Source organism: Pempheris klunzingeri, chromosome 12 (assembly GCF_042242105.1).
Source record: "Pempheris klunzingeri isolate RE-2024b chromosome 12, fPemKlu1.hap1, whole genome shotgun sequence".
NCBI lineage: Eukaryota > Metazoa > Chordata > Actinopteri > Acropomatiformes > Pempheridae > Pempheris > Pempheris klunzingeri.
Window position 1 is genome coordinate 12,884,693 of NC_092023.1, and position 27,819 is coordinate 12,912,511.

A 27,819-nucleotide genomic window follows, 5' to 3' on the forward strand; every position below is an offset into this window, starting at 1 on the left:
TCAATGGAAACTTAACTGGCCTCAACCCAATGACATAAACCCACGACTCTGTGGAAAGAAAAGAGCTTCCATGTCTTTCCAATCTCACTTTCATGGCTTCAAAGCAGTGTCAGAGAGTGTCAGATTTGAGGAGGTGTTGAATCTCATACTCTTTAAAACTTGTAATCCGCTCAAGGAGCCTACGGCAAAAAAAAAAAAAGTCCATGCACACAGACACATTGCAAAGCACACATAAACACACAGACTCAGTTCCAATGACAACAGGGCCTCTACTGTAAATGCACACGTACAGTATATGGATACACACTCAGATTTTACTATACTGATACTGAACAGTGGGCTCATACACACAGATAGACAAACCATATAGCACAGGCAAAAACTTGCAGACACACAGTATAAATAGACAGTTTATAAAAGGCAAACACACAGCAACACTCAGCTCTTTCTTATCCAAGATGTACACACACTTGAAAGACATTAATACCTGCTCACATTTAAGAGGATCAAGGTTAGTACACTTAAGTGGCCTGTCCATCCTGCTACTGCAAGCCCTCATCTGTTGGCTGAGCTCCAGCTACCAACATGCTCAATTATTTAATTGCACCTTCAATCTAAACAAGCAATTTGTTTAATCTGGGCTTTCTACGTCCGACGTCATCACATTAGAAAAAGGGAGAGAGTGAAAAAGAGAATGATCACCTCGCATCATCTTACCCATGAAATTATGCTTTGGATTTCAAACGTAGCCTGCATGAGAGCAGAAGGGAGGGAGCAAAGTCCAATCAAAAGTTCAATTATGTAAATGGAGATGTGGAGTGGATGGAACAATAGGGAAAGGAGGGGGAGGACAAAAGGCTGGAACAGGCGAGGAGAGCGAATGTAGCGTGAAAAATAATACACATTAACATACAAAGGAAATATCGCATTACTGTTGTAATCACACCGAGGAGGGGGCTCCTTCCAAAGAGAGCCGTGTGAGAAAGTCTGCGCACGTGTGTGACTGTATATGTAGACACTGTTCAGTCAGGCTTCATCTTATGTGTGTGAACAGGTGGAGAGAGAATGATAACCCTTTACACCTGAGAGCTCGCAGGGAGATTGAATATATGACAGACTGAACCTGCTACTTTTGAGCTACCATTTGTTCCACAATGTTTGCACAAATTTTGTGTAATATCACAAAGCAGGAAAATATGTAAATACGTCTATCATGATGATGATGGGGGTTTGCTGGTGATTTGCTCAGAAGCAGATATGCTTCCCATCTCGCAGAGAACCTGCAGGCCAAGACAGAGGGCCTTGCAGCAGTTGGCTACTGAGATGTAAAATGCAAAAATCAGGAAAAGCGGTTTCCTTTTCCAGGACCATTTTGCTTCCAAGGCCTATTCTGCTCCAAAGGCATAACCATGCAAAGCAGCAAAAAAAACAGAACAGGAGAGGACAGACAAGGCTTTGAAATTGAAATAAAACCCATTCACTGAAAAAAAAAAACATCATGAAATAACACAGTTTGGCGGAGGCAGCAGACAGCAAGTGACTGTGCCAGCTTGCAGTGTGCCCACCCGCCCGCTTACTCGCCTAACGTGTAACACAGGGGCATAATGTGGTGTAAGCGCTGGCTTTAGCTTGTCATGGAAACGGCAGTAGCATTACCCACACTCACGCCTCTGCAAATTAGCTTTGGCTGGGGGAAAAAAAGGCACGCAGGGTGGGTAGGTTTGGGATTGAATGTGTGTGTATCTGTGTGTGCGGTAAGGGGGTGGGGTGGTGGGGGTCGACTGTACGGAAGCCGGAACCAGTTAAAAAAACAAAACAACATCACTGATGGTACCGATCGTGGGTCCGTCTCCATCATTTCCCTTCTATGGACTACACATATCCAGCAGAGGATACTACAAACTCGTCATCCACAACTCACAGCAGGAGGTCTCAACCACCTTTTTAAAAAACTATATTGTCAACAGAGTGAGAGCTCAAAGCCTGCCTTGTTCTTCTTCTCTTCCTGTATCCTTTTTTATGGTGTCACTCTGTAACTTGCATTTATAATATGCAGAAATAACAAAGTTTGTTTGAGTTTACTTGGTTGGTTACACGAATAAAAACAATAACTGTCAAGTAAACTATTGTGGCGCTCAATGATTGTGCTTAGAGCGAGACCAATAAATCAGCCAAAACCGGCTTTCTGTGCATGGGTCAATAACATATGAATAACAAGAGATTGCAGTACAGAAATGCCAAAGATTTGTTTGAGGTTATTTAGAAACACTGTCACTACAACCACAACAGAGAGCACTGACGGAGAACACTGGCAAGTTTATGTTTCAACTGCAAAATGTCAGACTCTGAGTATGTACATACTAATCTGACGATATATGATTATCTCATGTTTCAAGGAGCAGCCAAATTATGTGAAAAAAAAGCATGATGTCTTCGAACACCATTTACCAAGGTTGTCAACTAATGAACATTTTGCATGTTGCGATGTTACATACTGCTAGACTAGCAAATGAACTCTTCTTAAAATCATGACTATGCATTTTTAAAATCTAGGTTTTAGAATATACACATTAAAGTATCCAGGAAAAGAATCCAAAGTCAACCCATCTCTTCGCTCTTCCTCCATCTTCTCCAGATAAATAAATAAGCTTTGGGAGAAGGAAGAGAAGGTGGAAGAAAAGGAGGGGGGGGCTCTTATAAATCTATAACGTATTAATCTCCTTTAACTGCCATGTTCAACAAACAAATTACTGGTGCAATGGATTCAGAGATCAGCCTTGCTGATAACGCCACCATTTATCAATTAATCTAAGCCTGGGCAGGGAAAACTCATTAAGGAGGCCACTTTAGGAATTATGTTGTGCAGGTAAAGAGGCTGACTGCGTGTGAGCGTGTGTGAGTACGCGCAGGGGGAGATCTTGACACAGCAGTTGTGCACCCCCCCCACCCCTCTACAACAGACTGCCATTGTCCAGCGCCGAGTGGGCTCCTAAGTGATGAGAGGGGTGATAGCACAGCCAATTAAAATGAACATAATTACAAAGTCACCCCTTTGACTCCTGATCAGAATACACATGCATCAACACACACATACTGAAGTAGCAAGAGTGTGGTGGGGGAAATGCTACACAAGCGACATCCATGAAGAGTGACAAGAATGATGTGACAAAACTAAAGAGACAAAAAGAAAGAAAAGAATATGTGAATAACTGTGAGGCAACTGTGAGGTTTATGGTGTAACGCTGGTACTTAATAGTGGGTCCTATCTTTAGCAGAAAAGGCCACCCTAATGTTACCACTAATGTGAGTAACATTAGTCAGCTACATTCTACCATTTGCCTCAAGCAATTTCTCTTGTGTTGTTTAGTATGTTAACAAGCCAACGTTAGCTCGTGGTTGCCTAAGGCTGACAGGCAATCAGGCATCTGATTTAGAAGTATTTTGTCATGCACTAAATTGATAGCTAAGTAGGTCAAAAGTTCCATTTGTCTAAAAGTTACAGGATCACAAAAGAAAAAGAAAGAAATTTACAGACATCACAGCTCTTACAACCATTTTGCCAATTTAGATAAAATTTAAACATTTAATTTTAACATAAAAAGATATTGAGGTTTGTGTTTTATTAGGCTCTTTTCCCTTTTATGGTGAATAAAAATTGGGTGTTACAGCAGAATATTCCTCAATTTTAAGTAGCAGCTTCCCAACACTAGCTCCTAGCTGAGTTCACCATTGCTGAAAAAGATCCAACCAATATGAGGACATTTCTGAGTGTGCTGTATGTATGTTCTGACTGCAGACAAGACAGGACTGCATGATCAAATCTTGTCGAGGTCAACTAAGCTTTGACGAGAGTGCTCAATTAAAAGCTAAGGGAATGATCCCACACAGTGATCTACAAGTTAAGCACTGAGAATGCCACTTAGTATTTCCTATAGCACGTAAGAGCACACACCTGCATACCATAACAGTCAAAAAAGAGGGGGTGCTGGAGGGCTTTATACAGAGGCAATTAAAGCCTTATCATTTCCACACTCGCTCTTCTTTCCTCAAACACCGACACACGAGTGCACATGTGTGCACACACACACACACACACAATTTGAAAGACAAATCACTCAAACTAATTCATAAGGTACTTCTAAGGTCCTTTTTAAATTATGGAGAACGGTTGGTTTAATTCAATTAAAATGTAGCAGGGGCCACTTAAGGATGACAGGAGTAAGGTATGGCATGACTAAGTGAGCGCAGTTTTCAAGAGTGTGCGGGGGGTCTTAGGCCTTTTGGGGGTTGAAGTAGTTTTCAAGTGCATTGGACTTCTATCTCCTCACCCGAAGCCCCCTTAAACCTCACCCCAAAACCTTGGATCCGTCTGGGTTTAAGCCCACACACACCTGGAGGACTGGGGCAGATTAAGACCAGATTAAGATAAAGTTACCCCTTCTTCGGCCGCTATGTCATTCAAACCCTTGGCCTCTATGACCACTGGATACAAGGACACACAAGACAAAAAGGTTTGGTTCATTCAGATATATACACACACAGGCACGCACACACAAAGGACTTTCTGGTCATCCTCATAAGCCCTATTAGTCTGCTATAGAGCCTCTCATAGCAGACATCAATCATGGAGGGATTAGTCAATTCCCTCTCTAAATGAGTGGCGAGGGAAACTTCCCTTCAACTCTAAAGCAGGTCTCTCTCTTTCAGAGATTACACAGCGATTTGTTTTCATTTTGTTCCATCTTCATCGTTTTCTGTTTGACTTGCTTTTCATTTCTCTCTCTCTTGCTCTGCGTCTCCCTCGTTCTCTCCTGCTTGCAGCTTGTGAGGTAATCCTTGGCAGATAAAACTAAGGAGGACTTACCAAAGGCAGATTACAAGCGGCGCTTTGCGGAAGGCCCTTTTACACCAGTCGGCGCGGGTATTGAGGAGAGTGAGCTCTTCGCAGTGCTTAACTTGTGAACTCGACATGCACCCAACAGAGGAAGAGGTGGAAAAATGATAGCCGCATTACAGTAACTGGATCAAAATATATCCCACGCAACACACACAAGATTGCATATTAGTACACACAACGCACAAGCTTGTTCTTTCATAGCAACAGTATATGAAACAGAATTTAGCATAGTCGCTGCCTGAATACATATTATCATTCACTTTTTATCTATTCACTTAATATGATTAAACACATCAACGTCTGCCCTGTGAGACTTTGTCTTGTCAGGAGATCAGCACCCCGATGAGCAGGCACAACCTATTCAAAAGTCTTTGAAACACGCTCTAACTTTTTAAACACAAAGTTAGTTGATTCAAAGATTTAGGTATCGTTCAACCATGTCCAGTTCATATCGCAAACCTAAAACTGACCCTCAAACAACGTAACCCAGAACATTTATCTAAACATTCCCTTAACATTTCTCAACTTTTGAGAAGGGATACAAACAGTTGAGTTGTTCAGTAGTCAGTAATGTCTTATACCTTTCTAGCTAACTTGATGACAGCGATGCCCTGCAGCATGAAACGACAACAGGAAGCCCAATGATCGGACCTAAACTGCATGACAGAAGAAACTGGGTCTCCTCTCTCCCACAAGATCCAATGACAGACCACTCAGAGACTGCAAATAAGAGTTGGGGAGGGGTCTACACTGGGAAAAGGCAGACATTGAGAGGTACTGACTTAGCCTTACTGCTCTCGAGGATTATTCTCCTAATATTACACAGCTTATGGAAAGGCCAATGTGGCCAAGGGGAGCAACTGAGTCTTCAATGCCTTGGCCTCAGAAATGGACCGCTATGACCGCTTCCCTGCTAATATTGAATCCAGGTTCTGAAATTTAAGAGACACGGCTCTCTTCTGATCCTTTACTTTAACCCAACAATATACAGTAGCTATACAAATCACACTCACACTAGAATTAATGTGGGGTGGCGACTATTTAAACGTCTGTGGTGAAGATGTCAAAATTTGATATTTACTTCTAACTTAATCTTTTTACCTATAACAATTAACCTTTATCAAGCAAAAAAGGACAACACTGACATAAATTTAGTAACTTGTATTTGATTTTTGGCAATTACACTCTTAATATTGGCCCCATTTTAAATTTGGCTTTACTTATTATTCACATACTAGGAATTTGAAACGCTTGTCGAAAGATGTGTATTATGTATTTTAAAAAAATTTATAAATTCACTCATTCCTATACAAAACATCATCACAGGCAAGAAATACTATACACTCACATTGGTAGAAGTGCCTTTAAACACGGGAGTGTAGGATTCATTCATTCTGCATTCTTTCTTTTAATGCAAGCGAATGACACACATAGTGCTGGTGAGAACTGAGAAATCCTGCACACACCATTTTCAAAACATTAGGCCTTAAGTCTTACTTTCTTTATGCACCCCTTATGTCTGAGACTCTTTGTTTAAGGTATGTCAAAGTTATCAGAGAAGATAGAATAACTTTGGACCGGATATAATGATAACGAGACGAGAGACCTTGGAACGGGCAAAGATCAGAAGACCAGAGAAGACTGTCCTTGTCTCTTGGGCTCCCCTCTGTCCTCCAAAACCTTCCCTCAGTCGTCACGTCAACCTCAGTAAGACTTCACTGTGTGGATGTGCCCCTCTCCTGCCGCGAACCCCGGTGAAAGCTAATTAAGAAATATCGCAGCCTTCTGCGAACTCAATTAAATAATGTTAATTTATTCTAATTTCAATTTGGAGGTAGTCTGAACTGAAGGAGGGGCTGTGAAAACAAAGTCTGGGAAAGGAAGGAGAGCTCTGGCCTCTGCCTCCCCCCGGCACAGGAGCTCTCACAACCTGCAAAACTCCATTTAATTTGAACCCTTTGATTAACATAAGTAATCACACAAGCCCTTCACCTGAAGGGGAGAAAGAAAACATACCTCCAGTGTTCGTTCACTGTCTCACCATCAGACAGAATAAATGTAAAAATGAATGGGGAAAAGTGGTAAACACACCATGTTGATTATGGCTAAAACTCATTTTTTACTATGACACACACATTTTGTCCTATGACACACATGAAATTAGGTGATATTAACAAAGGGCTCATTAAAGTAATAGCCAAGCATATACATGAATTGTCAGATCCAATAATTGTTAAAAACTTTAAGTTGAGGATGCATTACTTTTTCTAAGATTCTTGGAGTAAATATTAAGATAATATAGAACTTCTTTGTTCAAAGTTTTGCCCCCAGACAAATGCCGGCTTACAACTTTTCTTTATATGAAAATAAGGCAAATAATTCATGAAGCGGAAACTTGATGAAAATCCAAAGATCAGAGCATCTAAGTGTAGAGCGGCCTGACTATGGAATAGAGATGGAGATGAAACAAAAGGAGGAGCAGGGGATCACTGAATTACTGGGAGGGTTGAAATCAGCCCCAGGGAAAAGAGATGGACTGAATCAGACCAGACGAAGCTCACAACCCGCCCAACAGGAACTCCCTCTGTTCATTTACATTAATCCCACAGACGTTTCCATCCTTCCAGCTCCTTCACAGATGCTAAACTTAAACTTGACGCCTTTGAGGATCTATATCTCCCACACAGGACAATGGACAGATACAATGGCATGAGAGACATGAAGTGTCTGATGAGAGACTGAGGTGAAGACAAGCTTCAGATACTAACAAAAATAACTAAAGGTAGCCAACATGGCTGTGAGTCAAGGTAAAGACATACTTGACCTTTTCTTTACAACCCCCACCAGAGAGTGACCCAAAGAGGGAATCAAAGTGCTTGTTTTCATGCAAACACTGCATTATTTGTATGCTCTCAACAATAACTGCTTGGTTTTGCATGGGCCTGCAGTCTACTAGGCATCAAGGAAATGAAAACAAAATGCTTTTTAAGCATCCATGAATGTTGCGGGCTTTACATCTACATTTACATCTCCATCAACTCACCCTTGCATACCTAATGTAAATTTGCTCAGCATTGGTCTCGCAGGTCCCCATGGATGGTCTAAAGATGGAAAAACCTCAACAACTGTTGTTGAACATGTGTTCCCAGGGCTCTGAGCTCTTGTTAGAGCTTAATATGAATCCAATCCATATGTGTAATACCTGTGTATAGAGCAAGTGGGTGCACACCATATGTCCCGGAGATGTCCTGATTTTTCACAGGCTGGCAGTGAAGTGGGTGGTTTAAATGCAATGACAAGGAGGATAAAATCACATCCAAGACAAAGTTTTATCTAAATCTCCCCAAATGAAATAATGCATGACAAGGACGTCTTCTCAACTGCTGTCCTTGCTCTCATCTTGGGAGAAAACTCTTGGCATCTTTATTTTTTTAGGAATATTTTCCCCTTATCTTTAAAATAATGCATATATACACACACACAGAGAAATATTTGAGCAGGGAGGCTCTGGCCCTTAGCCTCTTAAATATTTTTTGGGTGTGACTATGGTGATCAGACAGTGAAAAACTTGTTCAGCTGCTGCACTTATGTTACCTTTGTTCTGAGTAAAGTTGTAAAATGTAAATGAGATACAAGACATGCTAATCTCGCTCGCGAAGACAAGATTTCATTTAATAAAAACGCATACGACACATTTCATACCCTTCGGGGTATGTTGTAAATGAATAACAGCTTTCAACAAATCAATTTCTATTCACATTGTGAGATTAGACCTAGTTGTCTATGTGTGTGTGTGTGTGTGTTTATCTTGGTCAGACACACCAATTGCCCACATGAATAGTTGGTAGAAATAAATATAAATGGAGAATACACACCTTGAAACGTCTTATATGAGAGGTAGAGGTTAGCTGTGTTTTGGGGGAAGGTTATAACTGCCTGAGAACCTACTCACTGAACTGAGCCTGAGGGAAAATGGAAACTATAAGAACAGATACATACATGCATGCCAGCACAAGCACACATCTATACTCTGTACACGTTCATAGTGTGATGATGTGTTGGTTTCTTCTTGGCCTCTCATAGAGGGAATGTCTCCTCTTAATCCTCTCTGACTTCATACATTCAAAGGTCATCTCGCAGCCTACACATGGCTGAGGCGTGCGTGTGTGTCATAGTGCTTGGTGTGAATAAGAAAGAGAAACCTATTCACACTAGCTGTATATGTCAACAAACCCTGTAGGCCTATCCCTGTTTACTGTGAACATCCTATCTCTCTTTCTACTATTCCCTGGCCATCTTCCCTCTCTTCCCCCCACTGTTCTCCTTTCCTCTACCCTTCACTATCTCCCACCTCTTCTCCTTCACTGCACCACCCCCCTCTTCAGTCCTCACCCACAATTCATTCTTTGCATCCCTCCCTCCCTCTGTCCCAAGCTCCAGAGGCAGGGGCATCTCTTGGCGAAGTGTGGCCCACCACAGGCCACTGGCTTTGGGTAATTAAAGTGGTTTAGGCCCCCTCACCCACAGTCACAGGCAACTGCAGCTGGGTGATAAAGGCACTGTGCCATAATTACATGGACGGCCAGCATCACCGCCCAGCTACACTAAAACAGTTAGCTAGCCAGCTGCATGGGGAGGAGGGACCCTTGTGTGTCTCTGTGTGTAGAAGTAACTGTATAGAGTGTGTTTGTGTGTTTGTGTGTGTGTGTGTGTGTGTGTGTGTGTGTGTGTGTGTGTGTGTGTGCGTGCGCACAGGGGGTCAACACCCCCTTGTGATCGCTCTGCTGTAGTTAAGCCCCCTGTGTTTAAGCCCCACATAGGCTCATTGAGCCACCCATGCACGCACATGCACGCACGCAGACAGACACACACACACACACACACACACACACACACACCCTCAGCCAATCATTCCCCACCACTGGTCTGACTCCTGCCGTGAGTGTGTGTGACCATCAGCCATTTAATTAGACCCAACCATGATTTACCTAATTTAAATAAATAAATAAACATACGAAAACACCCCAATAAACAAATACCTATATTCAAATGAGCAGCTAGTGAGTTTCATGAGCATAAAGAATGGGGCAGAAGATGGGATTGTGCAGGCGGAAAAAAAAGCTAATGTAAGGACCACTGGATGTGGACACACAAGTGCAAACACACACACACACACACACACACACATATATATACAAACTGCTTCAAGTCACTCACTTATAATAACACATGCTACAAAGAATGAATTAGAATGAAGACTTTTGCCTACAGTTGTGGAAAAGATGTACTCTGCGTGTTACTATCTGAATAAAATTACATCACTTTTATTAGATTTGGTCATCATACAAACATTCTAGCTAATAAAAAAAAAAATGAATAAATAAATAAATGAAATAAATAATATAAATAAAATAAATCATTGTACATCTATGTGATAGTGAGTTCATTTAGGGCTGGTACTGAATAATTTAGCAATGAGTGTAGATATACGGTCAACTGTAGAAACTAGCATCTCTTTGCAGTTATTTTTTGATCTGACTGTTATAAATGGACTGATATAAATCATAATTTTGCCAGTGGCAGGTCGTTGTGAATACTTGCATAAGAAAGCCAAGTTAACCCACTGACATTACATAACAGACTGCAACACTGCTCAACTGTATTTCTTTTAAGCATTTATCACATAAATTTTTTTGTTGCCACAAACGTCTTTGTATCTGTCAAGGGGATCAAGTTTCTAACATTCAAGTGAAGTCCGGTTACCTTGGGGGAAGAGGAGGCCAGCTCTCTCCCCATAACTGCTGCGACTGGGCTGGGCCCGACTGGCTGGACCCGCTCCCTGTCTGGGCCAGAGTTGGGTTTGGGAGCTGGTGGACTGGGACCGAGGCCAGCGCTGGCACTTGGGGGCGGGGGAGCCCTCCTCTTCTGGCCCACATCGAGGGAGGGGCCGCCAGCAGGGGGCCGCACGGGGCTCGATGTCCTTGGTTCGTAGAATGGGTTTGATCTGAGAATGGAGGGAAAGTGACAGATGCGAGAGACGAGACAAAGAGTTTTCGTGTTAGACGGTGCACGGATCTTGCACAGACAGCAGATTTTCTTTTAAACTGAAGGTCTCGGAAGATGCACAGGTGGAAGAGTGTGAATTATTACAATTCATATGACCTTTTGCATCAAACACCAGCCATGTAAACAAAACACTAAAACAAAACCATCAACACTGCAAGAAATAACAAACCGCCGTGGCGATTCATACAAAACAAAATACATAAATACAACAACAATTAGGTATTCCTTTCATGTGGCTATGGTTATTACAGGAATGTGAATCAGAGGCAAAGGCACACGGGAGACAGAAGAGCACAAGAAACTGTAGATCCCTATTTGGCAAAATGTCTCCTTATCGAACTCCAATGAATTATTACAATTATCAGCACTATTTGAAGCCATCGGCAGCTCAAACTGCCACTTGCTTGGTTAAACATAAGGAAATTGCTGCATGAAAATGAGAGATTGGTCCAAAACAATGGACAACACACACAAGTAATAGAAGATGCAGGTGCACTGAGGTCAGGTCTGCGTGACCTCATATCCTTGCTGCCCAAGGTGGACCACTGACAGACAGACAGGCAGGCAGGAGCATGAAGGCGCACACACACACGCAAGCAAGCACTAAAACACACACACATAGAGGCGCTCTTACACACATACCAGAGTGTTATCAATATACAGGCATGCTTGTGGCACTGAAAGCAAGGGCACAGTCTTGAGACATTCACTCAACATGCAACAAGCAATCCTAAACAAACAAGAGAACTGGATGGAGAAGGTGGGGGTGAGAGCGGGAGTGAGAATGAGAAAGAAAAAAGCTGAATGATGAGGTATCTGTCTGAAAGAGAAGGTTAGAGCTACTCTGTGTCTATCTAACCGCAGAGCGATACAGTGAGGGGAAAAAGGAAGGAAAGAGAAGAAAAGAAAAGCAGGCAGGCCCATAGAGCAGCTTTAACAGACCAGCACTGGCTAAAAGACATGTGAAAGGGCTCCAGTCAAAACACTGCGCTGCCCTCTTGAACCTTCTATTCTGCAGGGAGCTGCTCCTGGTGTAAGAGACAGAGCAAAAGAAACATGCCAGTCAATAACCTGTCTGCCTTTAGACAGCCAAGAGGACTAAAACACGCAGCTATCTGTGTGACAGCTTCGCTCAACAGCCAAAACCCACAAGTTTGCATTTACAATTTTGGCACGGCCACTCGTCTGCAGAGGTCACACACAATCAATGAAACATTTGACTGTGCAGAGTACTACAGAAGGATCCCCACAGACTGAAATTTCATTCCAGCTCTTAGTCATTGATTAAATATTATCATGAAAACTTTCTAGGGTGGTATTAGATGTCCTCTCTTTGACTGCATGGTTTCTTACTATAAACCCACACGTGTGCGCAGTGAGTACCAAAAATCAGTTCTTTATTTCTCAGTGTCACTACCAGTTGAAATATAATATAGTTGAAGATAAATGTACACACATGATCCGTTTTTTGGGCAGGAGAACATGTGGTATCTCAAGTGCTAATACTGACTAAACATGATCTTGCTTATGAGTAACTGAACTGAACTGAACTGAACTGAATGTGCAACAAAAGGAAAGAATAGAATGAAGCACGGTAGGATGAAAGAGGTGAAATAAAAATTAGCAGAGTCTGGGGGGGGGGGGGGGGGGGTGAGGATGGCAAGAAGGGAAAGTATGGAGCAACAAGTTGATAGGGAGGAGAGAAGGAGGGAGGAGGTGTAAGGAGGGAGGGAAGGAAAGAAAGGGGGGGGACAAGGTTAAAGAATGCAGTGAAACAACAGGGCCCTTGTTCCCCTTGAAAGAGCTGCCTCGTTACTCAGCCCTGATGGGGGGGGGCTCCACAAGTGCCCCTCTATAAGGAGGGGTCTTACACGACTTGGCCTGCCAACAGTTACCAAGTTGGGAAGCCTGGATCCTCCCAGACTGCCACTAGTATGGGCTTCTCATGTAAACCATGTCAGCAGGCTACTGTGCTCAACAGTTTAGGAAAGTGTGTAGCAAACTGTATAAAACAGACTGCTCTACTCTGTGTAAAAGGAGGGTTCAGTGCACTGTAAACATAATGAAAGGGGTTTCAGGTCCAGTGCAAGTGTAACTAATGCAAATTTAAGTGAACAAATATAACATGAAAAAACATGCAAGGTGGACACTCACTGTCAGTTGAAAATAATGCACCTCCAAAATGTCAGTGTATCAGTAACTAAGGACCAAACAGTCATGATATTTGCCAATATTTCACCATTTCCCATTCAGCTGATTGAAAACATCAGAAGATGAAGAAACAACATAATGAAGAAATAAAGTCTTACTCATCAAGCTCCTCATCCTCGTTGTGAGCAGTGTCGGCGTACAAGTACTTGCTCATGTCAACGGGCCGTACACCTTTTCTCTGCCTGGGCTTGGGGGGCTCTGGCTCTGGCTCCAGATCCAGATCCATGTCCATGTCTTGGTTGGGGTCATCGAAGGGGTTTCCTGGGGTTGTTTGCAACTCGGGGTCATCCGACTCATTGAACGGATTTGTGGAGTCGTGGTCATAGAAAGAGTCATCATCAACCCGCTGCCTCAAGACCGGCTGGGCAGGGGGCTCTGTTAAACAGAGGAGAGAGAGCACTGACTGCATATACAACACATACTATACATAATCACGGTAACTGGCTAGTATCCTCTTCATTTGACAAGCCCTTTGGTAGAGCTGGGCAGCACAGGGGAGTCAAAATAATTGTAACTGTAGCCCTGATAACTAGCAAAGCATTTTGGACCATTTTGGCCTATTTTCCTCTCATATTGTCGTCCAGGATTGTTTTATTATGCTATTATGTCATGAGTATTTACCTCAGGTCAGACGTCGATCATTCATCATTTTATTACCATAAATGTTTGCAATTAGCAATTCATTCAGTCATATTTCATATACTTTGACAAGACTTGCATTTTCAGGCACTCGTAATGTGATTGTTTTCTACAGCCTGAGTTTTATGAAAGTTCCACTATATCCAGCGATCACATTAGCAAACAAAGACAAGAGGGAAATTTTGCAAACAAAATATCCAAACATCCTTTTTGTGCGATAAGATCCACAAGAACTGACAATATCAGACAAACCTACATTCCTACTAACTGTGCTAAAACATAGTGAAAGTGCACAAACAAATCAAACTAGTATACCTGTGTTAAGTTTCAATTGTGGTGTAATACAATTAGGATGTCATACAAGAAATGTGTATGAATATATAAAAAAAAAACGTGCAGAAGAAAGCAAAATCTTACACTCACGGACGATAAGGTTCAGATTAAAGACAACTTAGACGAGCAAACAAGCAAGCAAATCATTCTGGGGGCTTTGTGTGTGTGGGAGCATGCCATTCAAAAACAAACAATCCACACTAATACACCTGTCCACTCGGGTGGCCAGACAAAAATATTGGTTTAGCTGTCTGACTGAGAGCACTGAAGCCTACCTGCTATAGTTACACCTGACCACACATATTCAAGGTATGTGAACTTCCAAACCTTAAACTTGCATCACCTGTCACTCTACCGACTCTCCCCAAAATTAACAACTTCACCTTGATTTCTTGATAAAAAAATTAAAAACTAAAAACTCTTGACAATACCCTCCACCACAATAAAACGAAGAGACTGAATATGTTTTTGTCACGTACCTTCTTCATCAGGATCACCAAATGGGTTGAGGTGGTTAGGATGAAGGTCGTCCTCAGGCTCATCGAAGGGATTGGTGCTCATGGCAGGAGGCACGTCCTGATCCTCGTCTTCCAGGAAGTTCAACTTGTTGATCAGCTCTGTTGCCACATAGTCCAACACAAAGTCATACAAAGGAACCACAATGACGAAGAACAGTTACACCAACAAAAATTACAGCTACAGAACAACACATGTCCCAAAATGATATGAGCACATTCACAAACCCAGATACACCAATATCTGCACTTTGGAGTGAACCATGAGCATAAAGACCATTCAGTCTTGTATTAGTAATCCCTCTTACTGGGGAGCGCTGCCTAAACTTCTGTGCTACTCTTCAGCCCACTTCACCGCATGGACAGCAGTGGCATACTGGGAAAATTCATGTGGTATGGAGGGTTACTGTGTGAGACAGTGAAGGCAGTGTGGAGTTGCTATGGAGATCCAAGTTGTATAGGCTGAGAATTGTCCAATTTATCTTCATCATCCTCACCGTAGCTCAATCGCATGCTGCCAGGGTGTGGGTCAGCTTGAAAAGAGTGTAAATGTGTGTGAGGCAGATGCCAAGAAACGCTGCTGAGCACTAACAATCTGAGTGAAGAGAAAAGGCGCTGTGTGTATGCGAGCGTGAATCTCTTGGTCTATATGTAGGCTGGCTACGTTAAGTGGTGGCTGCTGATAAGAGGTACGGCACTTTTCCTTGCCTCTTACTGATGACATTCATGACCCATTTTAGGCCATGGCAAGTGTATGTGTGTATATTTACGTCTGTGTGGGTGCCACTGTGTAGCAAAGTTTGTCAATGTTCACCATCCAAGCAGAAGAACTGGAGGGCGCAAGTAGAGTGTATAACCTTTGTGTAAAATGTGAGGGTCCTGAATAAAGCTTTGGCTTTGTCATGCACTACAGAAATCCAACAGTGTGTAGATTTCATAATAATAAGCAAGGATTAGTTATTTCAGTGAATACTTAACAATTAAATACTGATAAGCGAGTAGAATTTAATCATATACTTTAGTCTTTGTGGCAAGAATGAAAACTTATACTGACTACCCCAACGGGACTACATCTAACTTAGCAACAGATTACACTGTCGCTCTGAAGCGTCTCACCAGCTTGAGGCCCTATTAAAACACCACAGATCCAATACACAGAAATTCACATAACTCGTCTTCCTGAAAAGAATTTTTTTTCGTGTGTAAGAACAATTCATTTGGATACCATTTACCTGATTTGGTTCACTACCAATTGCAGTAAAAGAATGGGGCGGACCACACGGTCAAAAAACAAAGAATAGGAACCAAAAGGGTGACCACCAACTGATGTGTTCACAACACTTAGTACAGCACATCACCACATGGACCAAGGTAAATTATAAGACCACATGACCACAACACGATCACAATACCAATGTCAAGGTGGATCAGGAGAATGGGGGGGGCAAAGAGAGAGGAAAGCTAGAAAAGGAGAGATTAAGAAAAATGAATATATGGGAACTGCAGTAATGAAGTGTAGTGAAGAGGTGACATAATGTTCACAAGACAATGGAAGGAGAGTCAGGAACACAGGATAAGAGGGGTGAAAGAAAGGTGAAAAGAGACCTTGGGAGGAAGCGGCAGGCTTAGCGGTTGCTTTGCGTGCTCGCTTAAGGACACCACCATCATCATCATCATCATCCCCATGTAAGCAGCTGAGGGCATTCAACTGGTTTACTATCTCTGTAAACGACAGGGCCATACAGGAAGGGAGGAAGGAAGAATAGCAGTGAACAAGGCAAAATAAGACAACCAGTCGTGAATGTCCACACACACTTACACATACAATCTCCATTTAATAACACATAGATATCAGTATATAGATTTGAAAACAGTGTATATATATTTCATTAAACTTTTTTTTTTTTTTTTTTACTTTTGTCAAAGTAGCTCACTGCATTTTAAACTGCATGCTTTTGTTAATTGAGTAATAGCATGGCGAGAATTGCTGCAGTCTTGAGATGCTGAACTGACTTGATAGTGTGTACACACTACAACAGGTAAAAGTAGAAAAAAGTAAATCTTTACTTTAACATTAAATTTTTTTTCAATAAGCTTTAATAGCTGAGGATTCTGGCTGGTTACCTTAATGGGTAAAAAATCTGACATTCACACAAGACAGACAATCACATATATATTCAAACACACAAACAAAACACCCACAAAATATATATTCATGAAGATGTACAATACATCTTTCTAAGTGTAATATATTCTCTTTTCATACCGTGTGTAAAAGGTAAAAAGAGAACATATGTTTTGCAGGGTATGCATTGGACTGCATAGTGTTAGTGCTGCTAGTGTAGCTTGCTGGCTTGTTGGGTAGGTAGCATCCAGGGGAGGAATATGACAATGGGGAGTTTTTGGCAGCTTGGCCAGACGTTTGATTCACTAGTGAAGCATTGCTGTAGGCGCTCAATGCATATACATATAAATGTGGCAAAGAGCAGGGAAGGGAAAAGAAAGGAAAGAAAGCATGAAGCTTAACATGAAAAGATGCTGCTTTGAAAAGTTGGATTAAGCAAAGCAGGAAGCAGCAGGGCCCATACATTAGACCATAGAATGAATCCTCAACATGTATGTATGGAAGGAGGTAAGCCACCGTCAGTCGACTGGTCCTCCAACACAGGAAGACAGCAACGGGTAAAGCCTGGTAATAGAGGATACCTGATGCTAAAAAACATTGTGTTACTTTTTCTTCTGTATGCAAGCATGCACGTGCGCACACACACACACACACACACACACGCAGTTAGAGAAGGAAAAACAAAAGAAACTGAGAAAGAAACGAAGTTGATGCCCCACTGAAAACTTGGTCCTGGTTATCCTTGTCTGGGTGATTTATTCAGGAGATATTTTGTCTGTCAAATAGCCAGTTTTGGAAGATGCCAAAATCTACCAGGACATTTTGCGCATTTTACCTGTAAAGTTGATTTGCAAACTGCCAAAACAGCTGGTAGAACAGACTGGCTTACTATTAATGAAGCTTTGACTGACAGGCACAGGCACAGGAATGAAAGTGGATCACTGAAAAGCTTAGTTTCTGACCAGTAGGAAGCAGTTTACTGTGCTAATGTCTTATGGCAGATTCCAGCAAAGCAGCAATCTGGGTGACTTTGATCAGCTTCAGCGAATGTATCTCTGATCTTACAAAAAAACAAACATCTGTTACCTGACCAAGAAATAAAGAGAACTTTTTGCCAGGTTTTACCTGTGATCTTGGCCGCCTTCTCCTCCTGGTTGACTCTGTTCTCCTCGTCCTCCTCATTCTCCTCCTCAAAGTCATCCAGGTTGCCGATGTCAGCCTGCTTCATGCTCATCAGGCTGGCCAGGCTTTGCATGTCTTCATCACTGAACCATAAAAACACACACACAATTCCAACACAACATTTGACATGTTTATAAGTAGGAAGGAAAAGCATGCAAAACAGATAGGACCATTCATATAATTCGAATATTATGGTTTAAAAAATAAAAGGAAAAAAAGAGAGAGGAAATAATATATGAATGAATAAATGAAAGCACGACACTAATTCATTTTCATTTATTCAATGTGCCCACTACAAGATAGAGGAACACACATAATTCAGGCCACAGCTCTCATTAACACGTTAGATCACATTTAAGGATCATCATAGCTCTCCATCCTTCTTTCGTCTCTACGTCTTTCACCAGTCATTCATTTCTTCACTTCAGACCTCCATCTTTACGCCTTGCTATCATCTTCACCTCGAGACTTAAACGTCACTCCTCAAATCTCAAGCTTTTGCCTCTCATTCCTACTCAGCCACCCTCACCATCACTTTATTCACGGATGCATCAACTTCTACAGTATTCCTTGTATTTTATGCCTTGTGTACGCCCCCACCCCCAGACCCCCGATACCACCGCTCCATCATAATCAATGCATTCTCCTCTCTGTTCTTTGTGTTTGGTGTTTCCCTGGCCCAGAGGCTCATTTGAACTGGTGTGATTGAGTTTGTTTGTGTGGTTGACATCATTCCCCGAAGGGTTAACAAGGGTTACGCGCCATCGACCCGCCGTCCGCGCCACAACAAAGGCCTTGTTGCTCTGCTCTCGCTCAGTATGTGTCTGTGCCTGTCTTTAAATTAAAGTTGCTGCTATCAAATTAGAATGAATAACAAAAAACACCATGGCTGAGTGTGTGTGTGTCCTCAAATGAAAGTTGTTCATATCAAAGAGGAATATGTGAGAATGAACGAGAAGCTACACTTTGTGTCTGTCTGTAAATTAAACTTTGTGTAATCAAAGACTGTAAAACTGAATAACAAATGGATGTACATTTATATGTACATATATTATATGTCTGTGTATATTCCTATACATCTTTAATATTAAGGTTTAAAGGTTCAGTAGAACAATACAAATACCCTGACATATTAGCTTGATGTGATTCCCTACTTTCTTCCTTCCTTTTAGGGATTAAACCCTGTCTGGTATAATTCTATAAGACTTGCAATCAAAATTTAAATACCAGCATTTTTAAAATGTCACTGGTTTGAACTGACATGAAAAAGAGCTACAACTTTAAAGGGTAACAACACCCCCAAATTCTGCTAGAACTTTCCCTCTCAGCATGTTTAAAAAAACACAACAGAGAAGTGAGGAGAAAATGACTGTAGCCCTCTGATGCACAGGGTCAGGGACACGTGGAAGACTGACTGACTGGCAGTGTAGCATTAACAGTGACACAACCATTCTGAGCCACTCTCTGTTTGTCTGTTGGAGACAGAGGTCCAGCAGAGCTTCGACAGTTAGTAGGAGCACATTTATGACCCTTTGAGAGACTCACTGTGCAGGTATGTGTGTTGTGGCTGTGCTAGTAGCTTACTATAAGAGGCTCTTCGGTGTGTGTGTCTGTGTGTCTGTGAGGAAGTGTAAGAACATGATGTTAAGAATATTACATTATGGTTATGTCAGTCTTAAATATCTTGTTCACAATATATATACTGTATGGTGAAAATATGAGGCTATGGCACTGCTATCAGTGGGTCTTGTTCTGTATTTATTCTGAGGAATAAATATCGTTTTTTGGCGCATGCTACCATCAGCTATAGGCACAAAGGCACAAACTGGGGCAACGATTAGACAGCATTCTGCTATACTTGTTCCATCAATCACTGTTATCTGTGCTGGTTAATGCAAATGACAACAGTATCAAAATAGTGTTGGTGAGGGTCTTCTTTGAGGTCTCTTTGTATCCTTTCTGTACTGAGTAAAGGATGCTACATGGCATAACCAAGTGGTGATCAAATAAGGCCATCCAGAAGAGGATACACCTCAGAAAAGCCAAAAGCCAAACACATTTTGTTTGTTATTCTAATCAAGTCTGATAAAGAATCTGTTTAGAGCTGTAATCAATAAGTAGGGAATGAGAATTCAACTTGTTAAAATCTAAACAATACCCTGAACCGTAACGAAGATGTTGCATGGGAAGACCAAGACTTACGTGGCCTTTCCCTCACGGAGGAAGATGCAGGAGAGGGAGAACTGCAGCGTGGCCGACACTACTTTCTTCGACAGGGGCTTAAACTTGAGTTTGACATCGGTCTGTGTGGGCATGGGGCTGGCGTACTGTTTCATGTTTATACTGCTAGTGGCCAAGGCCTTCCTCCGCCCTGATGGAGACTCCTGGAGAAGGACAGAAAAAGAAAGCACATTTAGGTGAGTACAGGTCCATTGTAATCAGTTGACAGCGCACAGCATTAAGACTGCAGAGGTCAAATGTAAACAGAGGGAAAAAAAAGGCAGGAAAGAAGCACTTCTAATTTAATGTGAAGATATTCTGCAAAACTTTCCATCATCTCTATTGACAGATGATTGTTATGAAAAGAGAAATAAGGGTGTATTTGGTCACTGTTGGTTGGTAAATTTAGAACGAGCTAAAATCTGTGCCTTCCTGCGTTCCTCATTGTGAATTCAGTTGTGAAATCCTTCCTGGTATTTCCTATCAAAGGTCCATGCTGAAGCCATTTTTTGCCATACTTCTTTTCAGAGATGTGCTCTGGGCCAGGGGTTTGCAGTCAAATTGGAATTTGGGAATATGCCACAGACCAGGTGATAAGAGTTATAGAATCAGTGACAGGGGCCTGTGTGTGTGTGTGTGTGTGTGTGTGTGTGTGTGTGTGTGTGTGTGTGTGTGTGTGTGTGTGTGTGTGTGTGTGTGTGTGCGCGCACGAAAGACAACGCTCACCAGAGGACAGTGTGTTAAAATAAGAACTGCCGGAAAGCCTTGTCACTGACTGCTAGATATGGAAACTAAACAGTTGGGGACGTTCCAGCCTTTTGTCTGCCTCCCCTGCCCTCCCTCCTTCCAACAAAAACTGATGTTGCTTGTCTGCTGCAACTCTGGCTATGGAAGCACCACGCTGTCAGTGAACAGCAGACTGGTTGCTGTGTTGATACCACTGATGTACCATGTCCCTCTTTTCTGCTTTTACAGATTCTTCCTTTTCTTGTGATGGGAGGCCACATTTTCCTGGATAACTGATACGTGTTCATTTGCATGATGAGAGACGGATGTTAGAACCCAATCCAACACAAGGATCAGACATCGGTGCACACGTGTCCCTTCACAGGCCATGTTGAAGCAGCAGGCAGTGGTAACACACATACTCTCTCTTTAAATCTGTCCGATTTACTTTGCTGTTCCTTTTTTGTCTATATTTCACTGCATGGACGTCTAAAAACAGCATATACAACTGCACCTACACACACTTACACACATACACTTGTGTTATTATACCACAGAAAAATACCTTCTTGTCTCAGCTGTGAATCGAGCCCCAAGGATTCATCCCCTCATGCGCACAATGCCGAACAAAGCAGAGCAGCTAGCTCTCTTTCACACAACACCAGTTTGAGAGCACATATACATATACACATACACTCTGGTGTGTACGGTAGATAAAGCGATACAAGCTCTTTACATTGCCCGTTTCCTGATGTCTTCACACACACACACACACAAAGAAAAACACACACACATATATCTCAGAGGCTTTGGCTCTGTGGGGAAAACTCAATCTCAGCCTTATCACTGAGGTCCGCAGGGTATTCATTCATACACACATACACACACATATATAGACATACCCACACAGAGTTGGTATCAGCACAAAGTGGTAAAGCCATTGGTAATATAGTGAGAAACTATGTAAGCTCCAAATAGGGACCAGAAATCTGTGGGCCAGCCAACACGTAACCACAAAGCATGTAAATGTGTATGGTGACTTCAGTTCTGACTGTTCATTATCATTAAACATTACTGGCATGTGTTCTACATTCAAAATATGAATATATTTAACTTACAGTGATTCTTCACAGTCAAGAAGTGGACAAAACAAACAGGAGTCACCAGTTCTGTTCCTTGAATCAGGAGAACTCAATTATTAATCAATATCATGATTAATATTGCAAACACAACATAAACAAACCTGGATTAGTGATTGCCAGTTGATGTGTGTTCATTGAGAAAAAAGGCAGAACTGGACACAACCCAAAACGTTCATGGTTGGGTTCTTCCACCAAACCAGGAGGAAAATGTGCTCAGTTTTGTTTAGTCTTTCTTATTTTATCAAAAGGTTTCCTCTCATAACTGCGTTTCATTGTGCTGCACACACACATAGCAGCGTGTCTATATTTGCTAGCGTGCTTTTCTAAATACTGCATATGTATTGGAACATTTTTTTCTTAACCTCCAAGTTGGGCTGTTTTCTCTGCCATAATAATCACATCAAACACGTACAAGTGCAGAAAATGATGTCAGCATCAAATAGATTCTATATAAATATGAGGCCTTAAAAACAACCAGTAAATTAGCTAACTGAAAAACTAATTTATAAATCATTCAAACTATTTGTTCCAACTATTAATTCAAACTAACTATTCAGCCTGTAGTGCTCTTTTTAGTGAGTGCTACAGGCTGAACAGCTCAAGCAGCTCACATGTAGGAGCAATAGGGTCAATATAAGGTTCATAATGTGACACTCACTGAAAATTTCTGCCTTTCCTTACTCAAAAGCTACTTTCCCAGTACATTTGAACAAGGCATAAAACCTAAAATCACTCTGGCAAACAGAATCTGTTTCTCTAACCTCTATCCCTCTGTTTTGATTCTGCATTTCCATCCTTCCATCTCCTACCATCGAACAGCTCATCTAACCCTCCTATCCTTCCATCTCTCCCCATCTCTCCCACCCCGCTCCTCGCCCAGACCAATGATTTAATAAGAAAACACTACACAAGAAACCGACTGACTGCCTAGCGAGGCTACTTGACATTTTGTGCTGACATTTGAGCCATGTCGCTTAGGCTGGAGAACATAATGACATATCATCACCCCACCGGCAACCCCAGCTTGTCCAAAGAACAGCCCATCAGGAGAAGAGGAAGATGGGGAAAAGAAGTCTCCCTTTCTACCCATTATCTCTCTGCAGATTACACCCTGGCTATTATACTAAGCTAATAGCGCATGTAGATGCATTATGAATGAATTTTCCAAATGCACCAAACACTTAAGAAGAGGGGATTTAGTAAAAAGGAGGATGGGGAGGAAAAGGGGGAGAGGGGTCGTGAAAAAATAGAAAATACTTAAGGATATGCAAATACCCCGGCACAAGAATGGAATAACGGTTTCAACAGATTTGAGTAGGGACAGCAAACAATGGAAATCTGCTCCATTTCCCCGGACGCTGCTTGTCAATCAATGTGTGTGTGCATGTGAGTGTGCATTTCAGAGAAGTTCGGGGGGTGGGGGAGTGGGGGTGTAGCTGGGATTAGAGAGACTGGGAGGTTGTGACAATGTGCAAAATGAAAGGGAAGGACAATGCAGAAGTTTAATTTATTACAGGGAGGATACGACTATCAATATGCTCTCTTTCTGAGCCCAGAGAACGACTACATACCTGAGAGTGTGTGTGTGTGTGTGTGTGTGTGTGTAGAGGGAGTGCAGGGGAGAGAGAGAGCGAGAGAGAAAAAGAAGGATGGGGAGAGAGATGGGATAGAAAGAAGGAGGGAGGGGTCATGGCTGTATGCTGCCCCCTAGCTGCATTGCAGCACGACTGCAGAGAATCACTTCAGACCATTAGTCAGACAGCTTTGTAGTAGAATCACACAAACCAGGCCACACGTGACAAGGACTAAAAAAATAAGAGCAATCAAACTTTGAAACAGCCTACAGTTACTCTGCACTGCCTAATTCCCTTCATAGATGACGATGAATGTGCTCAATTCAAGAAGGGTGTGTTTGTGTTAGAGTACCAGTCCTGCCCCTCTCCCCTGGTGCCAGCTGGCCCTGGATCGATCCACAGATGCTCCCCTGGTGGGGGGGCAGGGGTCAGGGCAGGAGGGGTGCCCGGGGGTCCTGCTGAAACCCTCTGCCCCAAAATGCCAATGGGACGGGCCGGAGGAAGGAGGGGTGGGGATCCTTTTGTCACCAAGAGATGGATTAATTAAGCTGAGTGCTAAAAGAAAAAACCTGGTTTCTTTGTGTAGAGCTGGTCTGACGTGAACACACCGACAGTTAGCACATGACGAAACACACACACACACACACACACACACACACTCACACACACACAAATCAGTTAATGGCTTTTTAATACAAGTCACTGGTCAATTTGTTTCTAATTTTAACAAATGATGTTGGTCGATGTTCCATATTGATCCATTTACAATCACCTTTAACAGTTCGCACATCAACATTATCTATTCTAAGACTGACTGTGTTCCCAAATTTCTGGAGTAAATGCAGAGATCTGAGTTGGTACAAATATTGATATATCAATTATAATTACGACCACGTTGTTCTGTTGCACGCACTACCATGACTGGCAATATGTAGGATACAACCGATTTGTCAATAAGAGAAGCGAGTGTGGTGGTGTTTAGTATGTTGTTGAGGGAGACAGAAGATAAAAACATGGCTCTGGTATCACAGCGATGATGATGATGAATCTGGTTCCACATCAAGCAGATGATTATCTACCTTAAGCCTGCTGCCACAAAACAAAACAATCCTAAACTGTAAGAAAGGGACATGCCGAGGTCAGTTACACTCACACTACATCAAAATTGCACATCTGAAAAGTCACGTACGTGAAGTATTTTGCAAAGTATTTGTACACTGATACACTGATGTGCTGATAATAATCAGCACAACTATCGGAAATGGACCAGAAACAGTCGTTATTCTTGACAGTTTCTTGATCATTTTTATGTACCTCTATCTCTTCTTACTCGTTATGAAATTGTAAAGCTATGTGACACAAAACCTCAACCGCAAAATGGATGACATGGACGTAGAGGCTACAAATATTCCAAATATTCCACTCCACATAATACTATGTATTCACACATTTCAGAAAAAAAAAAAAGCCAAACTCAATTTACCCTATGGAGTAACCCTGAGGTAGCACCGATTAGCCCTCCGCCCATACACCCCAAATCAGCTGGCTCTAGTTGAATTCAGCAGTCAGCAGATTGGAGGTGGGGAGGGGGTTGGGGGGGGCACGGTGCTATTCCTCTCGCCTCAAGGTCACAGTTATAGGAAATGGAGACATCCAATGTGCTCACATCTCTCTTTGAATCCGCACACAATGGAGTGATTCCTCTGTGTCAATTTGGCCTCCCCTGATAACTGATAAGGCAGGCCTTTTTACATACCACCTATGAATACCGCACTATAGGCGTTATAGACACACACACGCACACACTCAGATTAAGACCAATTTATTCATCTGCTACTATTATATGTGAGGATTTATTTTTCTTCCCAAGCAGTGTATGTGTGTATTTTTAAAAGGCAACAATGGACATAAAAGGCATGCAATACTATCACCGTGGTTATGTGAATTACAATAACAATGGTCTTAATAATGGAATGAACTGTGGAAATGGCTTTCGTGTGTATTGTCACGTGGACACACACACACACACACACACACACACACACACACACACACTCACTCTCACACACTAACACGAGAAGAAAAATAGACCACAGGATTTGTCTTCATTAGCACCACACTGTGGGTCAGATTTAACTAAAACCCAAAATGGAAACATCTTTTGCTGAACACCACCTCGTCCCCGGACACGTAAACAACAACAAAAACAAACATTCAGGATGACACAGAGTTGAGAGAAAGTGAGAGTGGGAAGTGAGTCAAGAGCGCGAGAGAAGAGCGATTAGTCACAACAAGAGCAGGATTAGGCTTGTTTTAAAGGAAAGGACGGCAGATTACAGTACAGTGTGTGCCATACTTGTGGCTCAATATGGTTTAGAATGACACTGTACAACACTGGATATGGGACAGACTGGTGTGTGGCTGCTGCCAGGTACAGTGGAAAACTAAACTCATGAGACAAGAGGAGTGGTGGTGGTGGAGTAAACATACATAGCCACAAACATTTGGAAACAAAAATTCACAACTGAAGACTCCAAAACTCACAAAGGCTTGATGAAGAGCATGTAAAGACAGGATTCCTTAAGAAAAATGAATAATACCAACTACCAGTAAATTGGCTCACGAGTAGCCATTTTGTAGCTGAGCCTCATCTCTGGCCTAACTGTGGCGAGGGCTACATAAGAGAATTTGGGCACGTTTTTCTCAGGTTAAAAGTGGGTGTATACTTTCATCAAAAGGTAGATTTAAAAGTTATCACTATGAACGCAGTATATTTTTTTTCTAGATGTGATATATTTTTGTATAACATGAACAAAACTGCAACTTTGCCACCTCGCAACAGTCCTTTGCTGAAATGCAATCATAAATGCTATCAAGTAGACAACGGCAGTCCTGCTATTATGCATAATGACACCACATTGACAAATGTAATTCATTTCAGGATATCAAGCAAGGATACCTCTTGCTTCTGAAGCCAATATTTTGTATTGGTCAGGCCGGATACTCCAGTTAACACACACTATTGGCAAATAGTTAACAGAGAAAAAATAACCAAGTCAGTGTTTGTGTATAAAAGTGAAAAAGACAAGAGAGGGAGGGGGTTAGAGAGAGAGAGAGAGAGAGAGAGAGAGAGAGGGAGCAAGGGAAGATAGAGAGAGAGAGGAATGCCTTTAATGCAGGGTTTCCTCTGATGGCAGCAGATGAAAGGAGGAGTCACAAACCAACCAGCCCTTAAAAAGGTCTAATCCTAACTGGGAGAGGAGACTGTTTTATTGGGGACTAATCTCTTGCTGGCTTGTAACATCAAGCCAAGCGCACACAGACATACACTACAGAAAAGCAATATTCCAAAGGTTCAACAACATTAATGAAATCTCCAGATATAAAAGCTATCATTGCTACACTACAACAGCCTGAACACGCTGAAGGATAGTCTTCTAACCACAAAAATCTGGCTTCTACTCCCTGAAGTGTATGTTTATGTCATTACTATGTGCTTTGTTTGATCCCATATTTCTGACCTCACACTTGACACTGCATTGCTGCAGCCACACTGGAGATTCCCCATTGAATTCCAGTCAAGTCTGGGACAGGGAGCACGGGAAAAGCAACACATTATGACATTATGAAACCTCTTTGGGATGAGACCTAAACTACGGTGAAAACAGTAACCTGTGTAAACAATGGGACTTTATCATTGATTCATTTGTTCTTATTAATTGTTTGGTGAGAAAATTGTACAAAGACTCCCATCACAATTTTCAAAAGCCCCAAGTGATGTCTTTTTTGTTCAACAAATAGCCCAAAACCCAAAATATTTTGCAGATTTTACAGTTACATAAAACAAGAAAATCTTCAGTGTTGAGCAGCGAGAACCTGCAAGTGACCATACAGTGTGTTCATTGACAGTCAATTAATTTCTTGTGGATCGACTAATCGGGTGATCGTTTCGACAACAGTAACCGTTCTGCTGAAGTCTGCTGTTTTCATTTAGCTTTTCTAATTAGTTTGCACCATAATTCATAACCAGCAAAAATGCTTAGATGGACACCAAGCCAGTATCTCATATCCTCTCTTTCTCCCTTCATTTCTGTCCCTCCCACCCTGCCTCCCTCTCCCTCTCGTCTTATCAGTGTGTCCAGGGTGCCCTCCTCTCTTCGACTCTCCGGGTCTTTCTTTTGGGTGGCCC

At 42.1% G+C, this 27,819-nt stretch overlaps 1 protein-coding gene across 3 annotated transcripts in view; it reads right to left on the reverse strand.

Annotated features, from left to right (window-relative positions):
• The window catches only part of ehbp1 (EH domain binding protein 1), a 142,085-nt gene that overhangs the window by 75,421 nt on the left and 38,845 nt on the right, over window positions 1-27,819 (reverse strand). For all 3 annotated transcript variants that reach the window (XM_070841365.1, XM_070841364.1, XM_070841363.1), the window contains exons 6-10: window positions 20,171-20,352; window positions 17,912-18,051; window positions 14,626-14,763; window positions 13,273-13,549; window positions 10,661-10,901 (exon numbers count right to left, since the gene is read on the reverse strand). In XM_070841365.1, the coding sequence (XP_070697466.1) occupies window positions 10,661-10,901; window positions 13,273-13,549; window positions 14,626-14,763; window positions 17,912-18,051; window positions 20,171-20,352 (978 nt within the window). The remainder of the gene's footprint in view (window positions 1-10,660; window positions 10,902-13,272; window positions 13,550-14,625; window positions 14,764-17,911; window positions 18,052-20,170; window positions 20,353-27,819) is intronic.